Source organism: Lissotriton vulgaris, chromosome 3_1 (assembly GCF_964263255.1).
Source record: "Lissotriton vulgaris chromosome 3_1, aLisVul1.2, whole genome shotgun sequence".
Classification (NCBI taxonomy): Eukaryota; Metazoa; Chordata; class Amphibia; order Caudata; family Salamandridae; genus Lissotriton; species Lissotriton vulgaris.
The window spans coordinates 918,376,877-918,395,464 of record NC_141689.1 but is presented as its reverse complement, the minus strand read 5'-3'; the positions used below and the strand labels follow the sequence as shown (position 1 = coordinate 918,395,464).

The 18,588-nt window shown below is 48.6% G+C and overlaps 1 protein-coding gene across 2 annotated transcripts in view; it reads right to left on the bottom strand.

Annotated features, from left to right (window-relative positions):
* Positions 1 to 685: 685 nt before the first annotated feature.
* GDA (guanine deaminase) overlaps positions 686 to 18,588 on the bottom strand; it is a 763,322-nt gene continuing 745,419 nt past the window's right edge. For both annotated transcript variants that reach the window (XM_086961261.1, XM_086961262.1), the window contains one exon: positions 686 to 1,016. In XM_086961261.1, the coding sequence (XP_086817387.1) occupies positions 949 to 1,016 (68 nt within the window). In that variant the 3' untranslated portion in view covers positions 686 to 948. The remainder of the gene's footprint in view (positions 1,017 to 18,588) is intronic.

The window sequence follows — 18,588 nt, the reverse complement described above, 5'->3', positions numbered from 1 at the left end:
ATAGTCAGAAAGCTGACGAATAACCTTTGCAATTTTAATAGATGATTAGGATTTGGTGGTAAAGCCTCTGGTTGGTTATTTCAATGTAAACTCTGTGGAATAGCCTTCTAATCAGATATGATATAATTCAGTATTTATTTTTTCTCATGTATTGAAGGATGTTGCTTGATATTGTTTATATTCGATTGTATGCCTTTATGTCTTTAATATGCTCCAATTTAATACAATTAATATAGCTTCAATAATATCACTGATTTTGATGCTTTTTTCTCTGCGGGAAATTTTAAAATAGATTCACCTGTTTTAAATATGCCCCCCTGGCTAATTTAATTTTGCTTGCATTTAATATGATTTCCATTGTACCCATCTTCACAACGGTGGAATACCTAACAAATGGAAAACAGCAGAGCAAAGGTGACTGTGATTGTCAGCTTCGTGCGAGGGCATCGCATGTAGTGGCAACATCCTACATCGTCTCTGTTCCAACCAAAAGCCCTGAGGTTACCTGACTTACCTTCCTCACACCACTGACCAACAGTACTTTTTTAAACGTACATTGTGGATAGGAGAAAAAGAAACAAAAAAAACATATGTGCAACATTTACCAGTATTCTCAACACTTATTTTTCTATTTTTTTGGCATAAATTAGCACTAAAAATATTTGAATGAAATCGTCCCATATTATTTTTGAGAAAAAAACGTTTATTTTAAAATATTTGAGAACTATATATCATTCTATTATGGATTATGAATAAAGTGCAAATAGTAGCTATGGTAATTTTCTTTGCTAGTTTCATTAAATCACTTCCATTCTAAAGTGCTTTGTTTCTTACTCTGCCAAGAGCTATCGAGAGGTCTCTAAAGGTATTATGTTTACTGCTGCCTTAGGAAAATTTAAAAACCAGCATCCAGTCAAATAATGAAAGGATCGGACAGTAGCCCAGAATTTATGATAGCTCCGGTAGAGAAATTATGTTTCCAGCCACGTAGACCTCGGTAATATTTCGATCATCACCTAAAACAGGAATATCAAAAATTATTATTTTTTAAATTTGCCATTTGTCAAAGAAATCATAGCACATACAATTAGGTTTAAAAACAAATCATGTATTATTGATAAAATAACTCTGCATCTCATGTCACTTTATCTGTCTAAGGATAAAACAACATCTGGGTGTTTAGGGGATTCGAATATACGACTCACATTTAAAACGGAAGTATTTGGAGATGGGAGGTATGATGTATATCTAAAAGAGCCAAATTTGTCCCATAAGGAAGACAGAAAGCTGGCACTTGAGCTGTTATATGCAGGACACTGAAATTATGCAATTGTGCGGGAACAACATTTTTCGCATAAATACGGATTTGCCGCATTTGCCACTTAATCCATAATCTGCAGGTTGTAACAAATGTATTTTTGTTTCTAGCTCAAAAGATTTAAATGTTGCTAAAAACGCAGCAAATCTCGTTGTCGTGCAGTAGAAAGCCCTTTGTACAGGTTGACTAGTCACCTTTTTGTTGTTAAATTTGAGGGTAAAACTGCTACTAATGAGATGTAACCTATGCTTAGACAGTGTTAAAACATGTAAAAATTTGAAAGTAATACTATCACAAAATGTGCCGGACTACACCACATAATTTGCCTTTTCTGCTGAATAATTTAGTCAACCCTCCTACATAATTTGGCCCTCCCCTGCCGCATTATTCCTGTGGCCCTTGTTATGTGTGAGAAAATGCAAAAGCATTCCTCTAAGACATGGGTACTCACAAACTTTCTCTAAGGGGCCAAATTTTCAGTGTAGTTTGTGGCCGAGGGCCGCACCGGTGGGGGCGTGGTCAGTGAGAGAGGGGGCGGGGCTAGAGACAAAAAAAACTGTGACCATGAGGTTGAACACAGGCCCTGGCAGCGGATGTCTTTGTCCACTGAGCCACCAGACCGAGCATACACACATATCTCTCTCTCTGTCTCCCTCCCTCTCTCTCTTTCTCTTCCTCCCTCCCTCTCTCTATTACTCTACCTCCCTCTCACTCTCTCTCTCCGTCCCTCCCTCTCTCGCCTCCCTCACTCTCTCTGTCTCCCTCACTCTCTCTGTCTCCCTCACTCTCTGTCTCCCTCACTCTCTCTGTCTCCCTCCCTCCCTCTCTGTCTCCCTCCCTCCCTGTCTCCCTCCCTCTCTGTCTCCCTCCTTCTCTCTGTCTCCTTCCCTCTCTCTGTCTTCCTCCCTCTCTCTGTCTCCCTCCCTCCTTCTCTCTGTCTCCTTCCCTCTCTCTGTCTTCCTCCCTCTCTCTTTCTCTACCTCCCCTCTCTGTCTCTTTCCCTCTCTTTCTCTCCATCCCTCTCTTTTTCTCCCTCCCTCTCTTTTTCTCTCCCTCTCTCTCTGTCTCCCTCACTCCCTCCCACTTCCTCCCTCCCTCCCTCCATCTCCCTCCCTCTCTCTGTCTCCCTCCCTCTCTCTGTCTCCCTCCCTCTCTCTGTATCCCTCCCTCTCTTGGTCTCCCACCCTTTCTTTGTCTCCCTCCCTCTCTTTGTCTCCCTTTCTCTCCCTTTCTCTAACTGTCTCCCTCCCTTTCTCTAACTGTCTCCCTCCCTCTCTCTCCCTGTCTTCCTCTCTCTCTCCCTCTCACCCTCTTTCTCCCTCCCTCCCTCCCTCCCTTTGTCTCCCTCCCTCCTTATGCCTCTGCCTCCCTCCCCTGTCTCTCCCTCTCTCTCCCTCCCCGACTCTTTCCCTCCCTCGCCTTCCCCTGACTCACCCCCTCTCCCTCACCTGACTCTCTCTCTCTCCCTCCCTCTCCCTCCCCTGACTCTCTTCCTCCCTCCCCTCACACTCCTTCCCTCCCCTTACACTCCCTCCCTCTGTCTCTCCCTCCCTCGCCCTCCCCTCACACTCCCTCCCTCTGTCTCTCCCTCCCTCGCCCTCCCCTGACTCTCACTCTCCCTCTCCCTCACCCTGCCCTGGCTCTCCCTCCCTCCCTCCCTCTCCCCTGACTCTCCCTCTCTCTCCCTCCCCTGACTATCCCTCTCTCTACCTCCCTCCCCTCACTCTCCCTCCCTCCCTCTCTCTCCCTCTCCCTCCCCTCACTCTCCCTCCCTCTGTCTCTCTCTCCCTCCCTCGCCCTCCCCTCACTCTCCCTCCCTCTGTCTCTCCCTCCCTCGCCCTCCCCCGACTCTCACTCTCCCTCTCCCTCACCCTGCCCTGGCTCTCCCTCCCACCCTCCCTCTCCCCTGACTCTCCCTCTCTCTCCCTCCCCTGACTCTCCCTCTCTCTACCTCCCTCCCCTCACTCTCCCTCCCTCCCCTCACACTCCCTCCCTCTGTCTCTCCCTCTCCCTCCCTCGCCCTCCCCTCACTCTCCCTCCCTCCCTCTGTCTCTCCCTCCCTCGCCCTCCCCTCACTCTCCCTCCCTCTGTCTCTCCCTCCCTCGCCCGCCTCTGACTCTCACTCTCCCTCTCCCTCACCCTGCCCTGGCTCTCCCTCCCTCCCTCCCTCTCCCCTGACTCTCCCTCTCTCTCCCTCCCCTGACTCATCCCTCTCTCTACCTCCCTCCCCTCACTCTCCCTCCCTCCCTCCCCTCACACTCCCTCCCTCTGTCTCTCCCTCCCTCGCCCTCCCCTGACTCTCACTCTCCCTCTCCCTCACCCTGCCCTGGCTCTCCCTCCCTCCCTCTCCCCTGACTCTCCCTCTCTCTCCCTCCCCTGACTCTCCCTCTCTCTACCTCCCTCACCCCCTGGCTCTCCCTCTGTCTCCCTTCCCTGACTCTCCCTCTCTCGCCCTCACTCTCCCTTCCTCAACCTCCCCTGTCTCTCCCTCCCTCTGTCTCTCCCTCCCTCTGTCTCACACTCCCCTGACTCTCCCCCTCCCTCTCTCACTCCCTCCCTCGCCCTCCCCTGACTCTCTCACTCCCTCAACCTCCCCTGACTCTCCCTCCCTCTGTCTCTCCCTCCCTCGCCCTCTCTCTCCATCTCTGTCTCCCTATCTCTGTCTAGGCAAGGTGTATTAATTCTATTAGAAATATCACGAAAAGCAAGAGCTATTTGCTGCACACATCGAACCACCTTCCCCAGCCTTCCCAAAATCTGCAGCACATTATTAGTGACTCCCTAATGTAGAGGGTGCACGAGAGCTGGCTGGACCACTGCAGCAGAGATCAGGTGTAATCCGGAGGGCAGAGATTCCAAATAAGGCTGGGCTGATTCAGACTTTCATCCCTTCAGTGTCGATAAAACAAATGCTACTCGAGGCTGCGCAGAGTGATCTCCAAGTGGCTCGGTTCAATCAGTCACGGGGTTTGTCCTGATCACTGTAATTGTCCAACAATCCCCCCCTCCCCCCCCCTCCTCCTCTGTGGCAGCCCGGGATGAGTCAGCTTGCCTGGCGCGCACACAGCCGGAGCACTACACAGGTCTTTAAAAGACCATTACATCGTTAATGAGGCTTTGTTCTGTTTCACCTCTTCTGAGGCCCCTGCAGCTCCACTCTATGGCTGGAATTTCCCAGCCCCGTAGAGCAGAGCCTCTCCGAGTCAGGCTGCATCAACCGCCGGTGTTTACTAAAACTCTTGATTTTTTTTTTTTAAATTGGTACATGTCTGTAAGGTCCGGCGGGCCGCCAAGGAAGGCTTGCCGGGCCGCCACCGGCCCGCGGGCCGTACTATGAGTACCCCTGCTCTAAGAGGACACTGGCAGGGGGTCAGTCTTACTCGCGACCGTTGCTCAGTGCAATTTGGAAATGAGAAACTGTTTTTGGTTAACAGTATGCCCATACTTTCCACCCTTTCTCACGTCATCAGTTTTAAGGGAAAAACTTAGCATATATCTAAAAGCAAGGTGTGCCTTTGAGTGCTTGTAAACTGTATTTGTGAAAACTCCCAAATGCCATCATCCATAAATTCCTTTAATTTTCAATTTCATAAAATGATGCACCATGGTTAGATACAAAGATGTAGAATGTGGTAAGCATTTTACAATCACATCTTACTACCACCATTTATTATCAGAGACCTTAATTGCACCTTCACAACATTAACGATGTACGTTTCAACTATTGTGTGATTCTATGTCAGGAACGGAGGCGAGGATTATGTTTTTCTTTCTTCACATCTATTGACAGTGGCCATTTTAAAGTCAGATAAAAAAACAACAACTTTCCCATAACCCATAGGGAACCAACAAACAAACAATAGAGTGTTTCTAGATAGTGTCCCTTCAACAGGACCATTTAGGAGTCCTCCTGGTGTTGATGGTCCTCTGTCCCAGCCCATGTTTCCTCTTTCTTCGCTGCTGCAGCCTAGATAAGTCACCCTTATTTTTTTTTCTTATTCTACTCTCCTTATTGTGGCATTTCTTGAACCCGTGTGGTTTAAATGCTGTGTTTTCATGCTTACTGTACTTCGGTATATGTTTATATTGCTCACTTGTGACTCAGTGAAGGAAATTCTGTGGCGCCCGTTTCATGGCGCGCTGGTGCTGGAACGCCCGCTTTTATGTGTCTGAGAAGACGTGCCTTCCATCTCCGCTTATTGCTTTATTTCTTTGTTTCCCTATAGGCGTTTGGTACTTGCGACCCACCGCTACTCGGGAGTTCACAGTCGGCCTTGGGAGCGCCAGGCTCCCTAGCGGCTGTTGTAGTGGTGCCGGCTGCGGTGGACTCGAGTCCCCGCCAGAGGGCGCTGGATTGCGAGCCTGTCACAGCGAAAGCGCCCGGGATTCTGCGCATTCCAAACGTAGTCAGATCCCTGAGCGTCGGTGCTGCATGTGCTTGGTCCGCGTCTGCCCTACGCCCAGACCCGGGTCTGTACTCTGTATGTCACCTCTGCATTGCAGCAAATTATTGACTTCACGCCCCCATTAAATGCCTGTTTGGGTCCGTAACTGCCATTAGGCAGGGCTTTCAGTCCCACTGTGACTGGGGGTGGGCCCGTACTGTTAGGCCAACAACGCTCTGTTTACTCTTGCAGAGTCTGTAAGCAGACAGTGTCTGCTGGGACCTTCGTGGGCAGGCTGCCCTTGTATAAACATTTGTTGGCACCAGGGCTGTTGGAGTCTCGGGCTCTGCCCTAATGATTGCAAGCGCTGCCCGCCCACATTTGTGGCTGACATCCAGCCCCCCTTAACTTGAGGCACACCACCTTGCGAGTCCAGGTCCCTCTCAAGAACTTACCTAGTATTTACCTCTTAAATGGAGACCTTTCAGGACGATACCTATCAGGATGATCAGTGGGAGGAAGATCCCCTCGCGGCCCTTCCTTGGGACGACGACATTTATGATGCTGGGAAAAATTGAACAGGCCTGTAATAAATTGGTCAGGGCCTCCCAGGCCTGTGTGAGTGATTCTTCTCCCAGTACTTCTGCTGCAGATAAACAGCCACCCCGACCAAGCGTGCTAGAGACGCGGGGTGGACCCTGATGCTTTCACCCGCCTGAAACAGGCCTTCTTGGCTAGGACCACTCCTCCGGTGGTCCCCTCTACCTCCTGTGATGGACTCCCAGGGGATGCGGATCAAGGGGACGCGGACAATTCTACTGAGTCGTCCCACCCTTGGCGCCCTTCCAAACCGGCTCAGACCCCTGAGGAACAGAATCTTTGTGCGGACATGTTGGACCCAGATGATATCCTTCATCTGTGGTCCTCCGACTGGGCCCCTTTGGACAAGGTCGCCCAGTATGTGGCCAGTTGGATCCGCCACCCTCTGGAACCTGCGACCCTTCCTTGGAGGGGAAAGTAGAACCCACCCCTGATATAGACCCCAGAATGGCTACCTTTCTCCAGAAATTCGTTAAAGACCCCAAGAAGGGCATTGACAGGTCCTTGAGGGCCTGTCAAGACAAGTTGCTGGATATATTGGGACCAATTAAAAAAATTCTGGATATGGCGGAGGAGGCCAAGACCTCTGGGTCCTTGATTTCCCCCGACCACCTCTCTTCCTGGGCCCAGCGAGTGCCGCACGTCTCTCCTTTTAGAGGTTGACCCCAAGCTTGGGACCTGGGGGATTCCGAAGCAGGCCCGGTTGCGCAGGGTGGCCTTTTTGGCGAGCCTTTTCTCATGGAAATAGGGAGGTTCGTCAACACCTTTACCTCTGTAGACCGGGCGTAATCTTCTATTAGGAAAGTGTTTCGCCCCCAGGTTTCCAGGGGAGCCGGACAAGGTAGGGGCCGATCGTCCGGCCGTCCCAAACAGAACAGAGGTCAAGGCTCCAGTCACAGACAGTACTAAGACCAAGATCGCCTCGGAAACTTTTACCCCACCCGTGGGCGGCGAGGTAAGAACTGAGGAGGCAGAGGAGGTGGAGCCGGCTCCAGTTCTTCCGGTGAGTGTTCTCCCTTCTTCCCTTCTAAGAGTGGGGAGACGTCTGGCATATTTTTTCCCAATGTGGACTTCCATCACGGGGGATGCTTGGGTCCTACAAACGGTAAGGGGCTTTCATATTGTGTTTCACGGGTTGCCTTATCAGATCACGCCTCCTTGTCCCCTCCGTTTTTCAGAGGCAGAGGCCGCTTTGATCGATCAGGAGGTCCAATCTCTCCTAGACAAGGGAGCGATTGCAGAGTCTATGCCACACCCAAGAGGCTTTGTCAGCAACCTTTTTCTTGTGGACAAAGCAGACAGTCATCAACTTACGCAAATTCAATGAGTGGTTGGTCTACCACCACTTCAAGATGGAGGGTATCCATCTTCTTCGCGACATTCTACGACCGGGTGATTGGATGGCACGCCTCGATCTCAAAGACGCCTACTTGGCGATTCCTGTTTTTCCACCCCACCGCCGGTTTCTCCAAATTCTTTGGCGGAACAAGACTTACGAGTTCTCCACCCTTCCGTTCGGTCTTTCCTCCGCCCCTTGATGCTTCACCAAGGTTCTTCGACCGGTGGTAGAACACTTACAGGCGTCCGGCATGAGGCTCATAATCTACTTAGACGACATCCTGCTGAAGGTACAAGATCCAGGGACGCTTTGGCGTCAGCTGCAGTCCACAGTAGTTCTACTTCGGAACCTTGGGTTCGCCATAAACAAAACCAAATCAACCCTAATCCCGTCTAGAAAAGTTGGTTTTCTCGTGTTTTTGATAGACTCTGTAGAATCCACCCTCAGTCTTCCCTCCCGCAAGATGACAAAGATTCGGCACGAGATTCGGAGGGCTCTAGCTCAGACTCAGCTATCCCTCTGTCAGGAGCATCATATTGTAGGTCTTCTTTCAGCCTCCATTCAAGCAATTTTCCCCGGCCCGCTCCATTACAGGGCTCTTCAGTGTCTCAAGGCGGCGTATCTGCGCAGGGGCCAACCGGATCCCCACATAGTGTGTCTGACTCCAAAGGCCAAGGAGGAGCTGCAGTGATGGCTCGCCAACAAGGAGGCGTGGAATGGTCGAGCCTTCTTCGGATCTGCGCCAGATATAGTTATTGAGTCTGACGTGAGCAGGTCAAGCTGGTGCGCGAGATGTGGCGACTTCACCAGGGTGCCTGCCTGGAGCTTCTTGCTGGCTCATTTGCGATAAAATGCTGGACTCCATACATTCTTGCGTCCTCCTCAAGATGGACAATATCTCAGCAGTGCGCTATATCAACCATCTGGGAGGAACACGCTCCAGGGCCTTTCGGATCTAGCAGCATATTTTTGCCAGTATTGCCTAGACGACCGGATCGCGGTCACGACGAAATACCTGCCTGGACAGGACAACCAGGTGGCAGACTTCCACTCCCGCCACTTTCACGACCAGAGCATTTGTCAATTTCACCCAGGGATGTTTGCGGACCTCCAGGCCTCTGGGGTCCTTTTCCAGTGGATCACTTCGCATCTCGCCTGGATCCTTGGCTTCCCAGATTTTTCAGCTGGGGACCGGATCCTTTGGCGGAACAAACAGACGCTTTCCTACAGGATTGGCAGGGGGAGACAGGTTATGCCTTTCCCCCGTTCTCCATGATAACCCGGGCCTCGGCCCAGGTTCGGCGCCAGGGAGCGGAGGTGGTGCTAATTTCGCAGATCTGGAGGTCTCACATGTTGTTCCCGGTTCTTCTGGAATTTTCTTGGGATTCTCCAATCCCACTCCCCCTTTTTTCCCCCAATGGAGTGACGTTTACATTCCGGGACGCACCAAGTGTGGAACGACATCTGTCTCTTACCCTGCTTTCCCGGATTCTCCAAAGCTGTGGGTAGTCTCCTGTCTTAAGGCTTATGAGGAGATGACAGAGGAGTTTAGACCCCCTGGAGAGAGCCAGTTGCTCACTGCACTCAGAAAACCCCACAAGGCTCTGTCCTCGCCCACGATTGCACGTTGAGTTCGGTAGATAATGCAAGAAGCAGGCATTGATATGCAGGCTTTCAACGCGCATTCTGCCAGGGGTGCAATGGCCTCCAAAGCATTTACCCTAGGAGAAAGTCTAGAAGACATTCTGAATGCTGCAAATGCTGGTCTTCAGACTCCACCTTTGAACGGTTTTACTTTAAACCGGTTATTGATATGGCTCACTTGGTGGGGAGTAAGTTTTAAACGAGCATAATCCTCGCCTCCGGTCCTGATGTAGAATGAAATATTTCCTAGCTAACGTAACAGAAAGTTTCAATTCTATTAAGGACCCGGAGGCGAGGATTACCCCAACCAGTGTACAAATTCTTGCATCCTTGCCCTCCCTCAGATAAGAGTAAGTAACTTCTGCCTCATTATTATATAAGGTACATGTCTTACTGATTTGCTTAATGTAGTTGATTTGACAAGTTTCTTTCCTCAGGGTTAAACCTTAACCATTTCTGTCGCTTACGTTTTTACTTTGCTCCTTGCAGGGGATTCAAATAAAAATGACTCCTGATATGAATTTACTAGCTGACCGAGTGACGAAAGAGGAAGCATGGGCAGGGACAGAGGACTATCAACACCAGGAGAACTCCTGATTGGTCCAGTTGAAGGGACACTCTATCTAGAGACACTCTATTGCTTGTCTGTTGATTCCCTATGGTTTATGGGAAATTTGTTTTTTTTAACCAACTTTAAAATGGCTGCTGTCAATAAATGTGAAGAAAAAAAAAGCATAATCCTCGCCTCCATGTCCTTAATAGAATTGAAACTTTCCATTATGTTAGCTAGGAAATATTTCTTTCTCTCCCCCAAGTGCGCAGAATTACAAAGTAGAGAGCCCCAAGCCAAGGGTAGAGAGTGGACGGAACAAAGTGTGGTTCTCCTAGCAAGTTTGTGAACACCCACATACTTGTGAGTTTGTGGCTATTGACAAACTTTTATCGGACCAGTTCCTATCCTGGAAATTGTCAGAATTTTACTCCTTGAAACAGACGGCACTCTTTCCAGGCATACCACTGGGAATGTATTTTAACTGCAAAAAAGTGTCACAGTACGTTTAAAGGGAGTAGATCTCAATCCATTCTTTTACTCTTTTTTTGTGAATCCGGCACACTGTGTTTTTCCAAAGTCTGGTGCAAATTGATCAATGGAGTTCAAAGTTGTTAATGGAATAATGTGTTTTCAAAGGGAGGGTTGTGTCAGCCTTACATAACATTAAATGTGACATTAAATAGTTACTGTAGAGTCGTGCTTGATGGGTCAGCGTGCATAAACAGCTTAGGACATACCAGTTACGTCATATGACTAATCCCGCCCATTTTCGGGGTTCACTTGCAATATTATTTAGTGATGCCAACATGTCCAGCAGTCCTATTGCCTGGACACCCTAGGGGGCGGAGATTAATCCCCCCTTAATTTTAAGTGCACCACGAATGTTCCCATCCCTAACAACATTGCATTCTTCCTTTTCCCTGGGGAATGTTGATCAAAACACACCAGAAAACAGGATGGTGTACTTTATAAAAGTCAAACGGTGCTGGGAACACCAGTGTCTGCTTAGTCACCTCCTCTGTGGGAGTATACATAGCCCATATACTTTCGCGACGGAGCTGGGTTGGCTCTTAGATGATACAGGGATCCTCCTCTCAGCTGTGTTGGAATTGCTTCTTCTTCTGCTCACAACATTAGATCTATAGTACCTTGAAAGGGTGTTAACTCGACCGATGACATTCCAGTCGGAGCAACACTCCTTTCCTCTTTTCCTGAAAGTGACTCCTTTGTTTCGAGATATATTTTTGAGTGATCTGTTGTTTCTTGGCCCTCACTTCCTTGTCACTACATTGGAACTTTCGAAATGTGATATGTTCCCGGTAATACTATGGATTCTGCGACAAACCCTCACCATGGCTCCCTTTTATGGCAGTTACCATCCTGGGTTGTGGCTCAAACGGGACAGAATCTTCCGCCTTAATGACAGAGTCTTTGACAAGGACTTTTCTCTTGGCTGAGTGCCTGCTTTGCAAGCTCTGCACTTATGACTGGCGTCAGCAGTTGCAGTGTCGTCGCTTGGAGTGTGAGTCTTGTATTTGAGTTATTGTTTCTTTTCATTGCTGGTGGTGTGGGATGGTGTCAGTAACTGGCCACCTCATACTGATTTGATAGAAGGGACACATACTTTGTGGAGTGAGGTGTAGCTCGATATTCTCTTTTATAAAGGTGTAGATGGTGCTTTTTACCTTCTATGTCTTGGCAGTTGTTATGTGGATCACTTTTGTCAGAATACTGACAAGTCGTTCCGCTTTGCTATTGGCTTGGGGCCACCGTGGCATTATGACGCGATCAGTGTGTTCCTTGATGCAAGGTATTCCTACCATTCTCTGCTGTTGAAAGGGGGTCCATTGTCGGTTCTGACTTCTCCTATGGCCTATGAATGGCCATTATTTTTTCAATTTCCGGGATGACACTTTTGTGGATGGTACAACTTCGACTTTGGGTTATTTAGAGAGGTAATCTACGAAGATGGCATCTTGGAGCTATCCAGGAGGCTGCCAAAGTCCGCACTGGCTCGCTGCCGTGGGGAACTTGGGCCAGCTTTGGTGATCACCGAGGCTAGGGGATCTGGTATGCTAGCGTCCTGGCAAGGGGGACACTTTTGTACCATTACCTCTACTTGTTGGTCGAGTTGGGGGAACTACACTTTGGCTCTTCAGCATTTTTTTGTCTTCATCACTTCTTGATGGGATGAATATGCCACCTGGACAGCTCACTGTCGTAGACTGCTGGGCAGTACTAGCCTGGCGCCTCCTGGAAGGCAGCCCTCCTGGGTGACCGACAGCTCTTGTCTCACATTGTGGAGAAACTGAAGTGTGTATTTTACCTCTTTGGTCCGGTGATGGGAGTGGTCCGTTAGAGGTTTCCAGTTGTTCGCCTGTACAGCCGTAATGGCAATTTGGAAGCAGTTACCCTTGCTAATGGCTACGGCGACCTCTTGTATCGACATTAGGAGCGGTCTCGCCCTCTCTAGAAAGATACGCTCATACTCCTCAGTATCTCTGGCTGCTGCTTCTTCGTGACCACTGGCATGTCGACATAGGAAAACAGCCGTGTTGCATGTGCCTGGTCTGCAATCCATACTGAAGTTAAATACTTGAAGTTGTGGGATCCACTTTTCGAACTGTGAAGGTGGTTTGGACACCGATCCTTTGAAGAGAGGGATAAGCTATTGTGGGCCGTGTAGAATGTAAAAAGGTGTCTGCATAAGTATATAAGGAAGTGTCAGCAACCCCAGTGCACAGATATTGCCTCCTTCGTAATTTGCAAGTACAGTTGTTCGGGGGTCAGATTTCTACTTGCATAGGCGATTCCCAGCGTTGGGACAAGATGGCTCTGGGGCCGGTGGGCCTGGAGTCCACAGGTAGTTTGGATGCCCTCCTCAGGTCAAAACAGGTAAATGTGATTTCTGCTGAGAATGCTTCCTTGGTCATGCAGAACGCATGCTCCTGTCCTGGGCATGACTCCATGTCCATGGGGTCACTGTTTTGGTTAGTTCCAGGAGGGCACTATGAGGTCTGCTAGGTTTTGGATAAACCGACTGCAATAGGTAACCATCCCTAGGAAGCTTCTCACTCTTGACACTGAGGTGGGGCAGGTGCTTTTGTATGTCCTTTACTCTCTCTCCCCATCTGGGGGGATTCTGTCTTTTGTAAATTGGTAGCCTAAAAAGCATGTTTTGGCAAAGGAACTCATACTTCTTATGGTGGAGTGTGAGGCTGTGGTCTTGCAGACAGTGCAAGACAGATCATAGCCTAGTCAGGTGACTCTCTATGGTGGGGACTTGTATGAAAATGTCATCACTAATGTTTCGAATGCCAAGGAGTCCTGCTAACACCTCTCTTATGATATTTTGGAAGACTTTGGCCACGCTTAAAATGCTGAAGTTCAGTGTGTTATGGCAACGTAGTTCCACATGTGTGGTGAAAGTGATGATTTGCCGGGAGTCGGGTAGAGTGGAATCTGGTGGTACCCTGAATTCAGATCCATTTTCAAGAACTACTTTGAACCTGTGAGTTCTCTGATGATATCGTTGACAGTGGGCATCCGGTCCCTCTCTCGTTTGATCGCAAGGTTCAGTATCCTCATAAAGGCACAGATCCTGACTGCCCATGGATGTTTTGGTTTCTTGCCCACTACAAGGTAGGCCCAGCCACTTCCTCAATGATTCCTTTGTCTTCTAATTGTTACAGCTCCTGAACGCCATTGGGGTGCAGGTGGAATGCAAATCTGCGGCGTCTGAGTGCAACTGGTTCTATTGACTTGTCGATATGCAAACGCACTGTGCAATATCTGAGACATCCAGTCCCCTTGAATAGCATGGAGAACTCCTGCACCAGCATCTCTGCTGTAAGGCATGGACCAGGAAAGCTAATTGGACGAGGCCGAGGTCCTGTGCCATCTGCCGTCGGAGTCGGAATCCCATGCCTTCTTGGGAGACAAACAACTTGGCTCTCGTGGTGACATCGTGGTGACTGAGCTTTGCTTAAAACACACCTGCTAGTTGTAGGAGTGTTGTGTTCCTGTAGGCGCATACTCCTACATTTGTAGGCTTGAGGGGCAGGGCTGTTGGCATGGAGAGATACTGCTTCATGGCACTAATGTTGAAGGAGGCGGCTGTGCCGATGAGGGCTCTGATGGGGAGTCTAGAATGCGCACCTGCCACCTTGACACCATTCGTGTCTGGCAGTTGTTTGGTTTTATTGCATGTACAGTATGGATGCTATCCAGACTGTCATCTTCCATGTTGCTTCCTTCAAGGAGATCTGGCGGAGTGTCCACTGAATGTATCTGCTTGAGGTGAGCTTTCGTTGTCCTCGACTTGAAGCAACACTCTTTCACGAAACGGTTTGGGTTCCTGCATGCAGTGTGTAGGACTTGGCCTTTTTGGCTAAAGCTCCTTAAACTTTTTGCTTTCCCCCAGACCGTTTTTCTGACATAGAGTTGCCAATTTAGATGCTTTGGGTACTTTGCCACTGCTTATCACTGTCAAAGTACAAGTGTTCCCTGTGTAAAGTGTAATGGCCATGATTGGTATGTTTGCTTTACTAGTAAAGTCCCTAGAGATGTGCACTGTGTGTGCCAGGGCTAGTAATGCAAAGGTGCGTGCAAAAGGTAACTCAAGCCTGCAGTGTAGGGCTTGCGTGCAGTTTGCTAAGTTAGCATGTTGTCCTGACAAGTGCAACCATTTGGCAGGCCTTACTTTCCCTTTTGAGTACACAGTGGGCAACCCTGTGGTAGGTCCCGGGTAACCTCTGGGCAGGGTGCAGTGTAAGTTAAAGGCAGGACATATACTGAGGTGTGTGCTGTGTCCTGACAGTGAAAAACACTCCATTTAGTTTTTCACTGGTGAAAGGCCATTCTGCTCATAGGACAGAATGGGGGAGGCTGGGTATAGTGTTTATTAGCCTAGTTTCCCATAAGTTTAAAATGTAGAGGTGAAGTTTAGAATGAATTAACTCACAGTGTCATAACACATCTTTCTATGAAAGTGGTTTTGTCACTGTGTTTTCAGAAGCTATTCTTTTAGAAAGTGGCTGCATTTTGTGCTTTGAGCATATCTGTGTGTCTCTCCTGAATGTGGATTGACTGCCTGGATCTGAGAGGGTGAGAGGAGTTGGGGGAGGTATTGACCCAAGGCAGGGGTTGAGATGGCACCAGGCTGATCAGCATCTGGAGAGTAGGCGAGGAGAAGCCCCAGGAGGTGAAGAGGCCTGGGCTGCTGCTATAAAATAATTGACCCTTCTCCTGCCGAGTGATTAAGGATCCAGATCCCCAGTATCAAACGGAGAAAGGTGACACTGGGAGGGAGACACCCAGAACTGATTTAGGGACGGGCAGGGACCCCTGAGCACAGCGAACCTCAAAGACATTAAGGGGTACAATTATGAGAGCTGAAACCCGTGAAAGGGGGAATAGAACAGAAATGGATTGAGACTGAAAAGGTTTGGGCCCATTTTGTGGTCAAGAAGAACCTCTGCTAAGGAAGGAACAACTGAAGAGACTGCTGGGGAAGGACCAAGCGTTGCTCGTTATCTGGGGCTGGTTGTTGCATCATTTATACAGCCTCGGGACTTCTTCTTTTTTTTTAAATTTAGTATAGTGTCCCCCGTACAGTCATCCTTGATCCTAAAAACCTTGCCACATATTGGTTATACGCATGCCCATCCATGGTATCTCCCTTCGCATCATTTTAATTCCCTTGTTGCTTGGACAGAACACCGCAAGAAAATGACAACTATAAGTAAATGACGACTATAATTAAATGTAAATGAAATTGTTCTTACTAAACTATGGCTGCTAAAAACTAGATCTTTTTCACAGTTAGAAACTGTTTTTATTATTATGTAATAGTGAAACGATATAACTGTATATTCTATATGTATTTTTTATTCTATAGATATTACGTGGCTGCTCCAGGAAGAAGGCACTAGCCGCCGAAACGCGCGTAGAGACTCATTTTTTAGGCCACTTACCCTCTGTTATTGTGTATTAATTTTTACGCTTTGATGTCTATGTTATATGTGTATTATGAATTTTTAATCTTGACTTTGTGCTATATGAATGAACTTTTTTATTGTGTTAACTGATAAATAAAACTATGTTTTTTAGCCAGCTGTAGTCAATATTCTTATTAATTTTTGTTATTACGGTTTCTCAATCCGCAAATTGCCTAGGTTGTTACTTTTCAAATGGGCTATCTTATGACGCCTGACATTATTTTTGCATAATGAAGTACACAATTGTAGCGCTACGCATTGCATTATTTCTCCATTGCAAAGTACAGTATTGTAGTGGCCCGCATAGCATTATTTCTTCATTGCAAAGTACATGATTGTAGCGGCCCGCATTGCATTACTTCTTCATTGCAAAGTACGTGATTGGGGTGTGACGCATTGCATTATTCCTTCATTGCTCAGTACATGATTGTAGCGGTACGCATTGCATTATTTCTCCCATCGCAAGTTACCGGGGTGTATCGTTACACATTGTATTATTTCTCCTTTGCCTAGCACAGGATTGTATTGTTACGCAGTGCATCATTGTTTGTCCAATGCAACGTGTGTGATTCTAGCATTATGAACATCATAGCCTTTTGAAGGCGGTGGCTCTTATTTGAACCTACCAGCCAACCGGAACGAATATTACCCTTTATTATATGTTGGCTTTTGTAGCGTGTGGTCTGATCATATATCTTTTTGCATAAAGTTTATACTCGTTTTTATCAAACTTGTGTGGAGTCCATTTGTGGTGTCACCAGGGGGTTGGCATTTGGTGACAGTGGTGCGGGACGGGGACTACGGCTTCCAACACTGGTCACTTCTTGTCTCCAGCTGGGCATTTGCCCTCATGCGGGTAGGATTATCTGCACTACAGGAATGAGCAGGTGGCAGCCAGGGTTTTGATAGCTCCATGCTTGCCTTTTGGGGTTTCCTTGCAGACTTCATTGACTGGCTTAGTCTTTAGTGCTCAGTGCAGGGCAGTGTGCATGTGCCAGGCACGTGCCTTTGACAACTCTTTGGACTTTTCTAGAGTGAGCATGTCCTTCATTGGCATGTTAGGTACCTGCAGGATCTGCTCTCTGAGTCTGGAGGAGGCACATCCATGGATGAACTGTGTGTGTACTTTATAATCTTCATCAGGTAGGGTACAGGTGCTGGCAAGTTCTTTGATGTGGGCGAAGAATACGTCAACAGACTCTTCTGGTTCTTGTCTTGAGGAGGAACCTTTCATAGTCCAGGATAAAAAACAGTTCAAGGTACTCTGTGATTAATCTCTTCAGGGCATATCATATGTGGAAGGGGTCACTGTTTTGACTGCTTTCTTCACAATCTTTAGAAGGTCTGCTCCTGCAAGGTTAATGAGAAGTGGCCCCTTGCGTTGTTTGGCAATATCCGTGGCCAAAAAGTAGGTTTCTAGGCAGTTGACCCGGTCTTTCCAGTGAGCTGCATGCGTCGGGATGGTCCTGTGATTGCAAAGGGTTCCACGGAGGAAAGCAATTGATGCCATGAGGTCGGCGAGTGGCTATGGTTGTGCTGCTGTCTGATGGTGCAGTGTGGTCGGGGTTATTGTTACTTGGACAATGCAGGTGTGTTGCACCATTTCTTCTGTTCATTGGATATGCTGCAGTAGATCACCAGGCTTGGGTTGTATTGCTGATGTTGGGTTGAGGGTGAAGCTACTCGGTTATCAGTGTGGCTGCTCTTGGACGTCCGAGTGGCATCCTCCCCTTTGTCAGAATGGTTAGAACGTCTACAGGTCTGACAGGGCAGTTGACAGGGCCAGCCTTTTCTCTAATGTGGCGCTGTTGGAGTGTGCATGTGTGGTACAGCATGCGCTGCTGACCTGTTGTGAGCGTGTCAGTAACTTGGGCCTCAGTGATTCCTTCTCCACCTACAGGCAGACTCTTGCTGTACATATGCCTGTTGAATTTGTGAGGCTGGGCCTGCTTTCTTCCACTGCCCAGGCTCTGTGGGGACTCTTCATGAAGTGGTGTCAGGACGACAGGTGTTCCCGGAAGAGGCTGCACTCTGCAACTGTCTGCGGTACAGGTGATACGGGCACCTCTCCTAAGACGGTGCCGAGGGGGCACATGGGTCTGCGTGTGGGGCCAGGCCCTCTCTCTCGGTGCAGAGTTGATTGCCTCCCTTGAGGCGGAGCTGGGGATCTCCATGGGCCTGCGTGCGAGGCTGCACACCATGTGACCCCACTTAGTGTTGTATTGATCGAGGCATCGCTGGGCTGAGAGATGCCGGGTGAGGTCTTGCTGCTCAGTGCAGAGTGGTGCTGCTTGCCTTGGTGTGCTGCTGTGCGACTTGGCAAAATAGCGGGTCTGTGAGGGAGTTACTGCAGGGTAGCACAAGGTAACAGGACTGCGCGGGGTTCAGTACTCCATTGTCACCAATGTAGAGTTGCGCTTGCTGACTCAGCGCGCATAAATGACAAAGACACACCAGTTACTTGATGAACCTGTTTTCAGGGCAGCAAAAATCTCTAAGCAGGACAAACCTATTTTTCTTGTCACCACCTGGCAAACCTTATCACCTTGCCCCAGTTCTCCAAGGGTGGAAAAAAGACTAAGTCTAATTTTTTTGTAACTGCTGCAGCGCTCAGGTCCCCAGGACAGGCTTCTAGGCACCAGGTCTCTCTCCCTCCAGGGCTTCTGCATGGCCTAGTCCTAAATGGCCAGATGGGCCTTCTTGGAGCCAGGAGTACATCTGCTTTTGTCTCTGGACAAGTGCAAATAGGA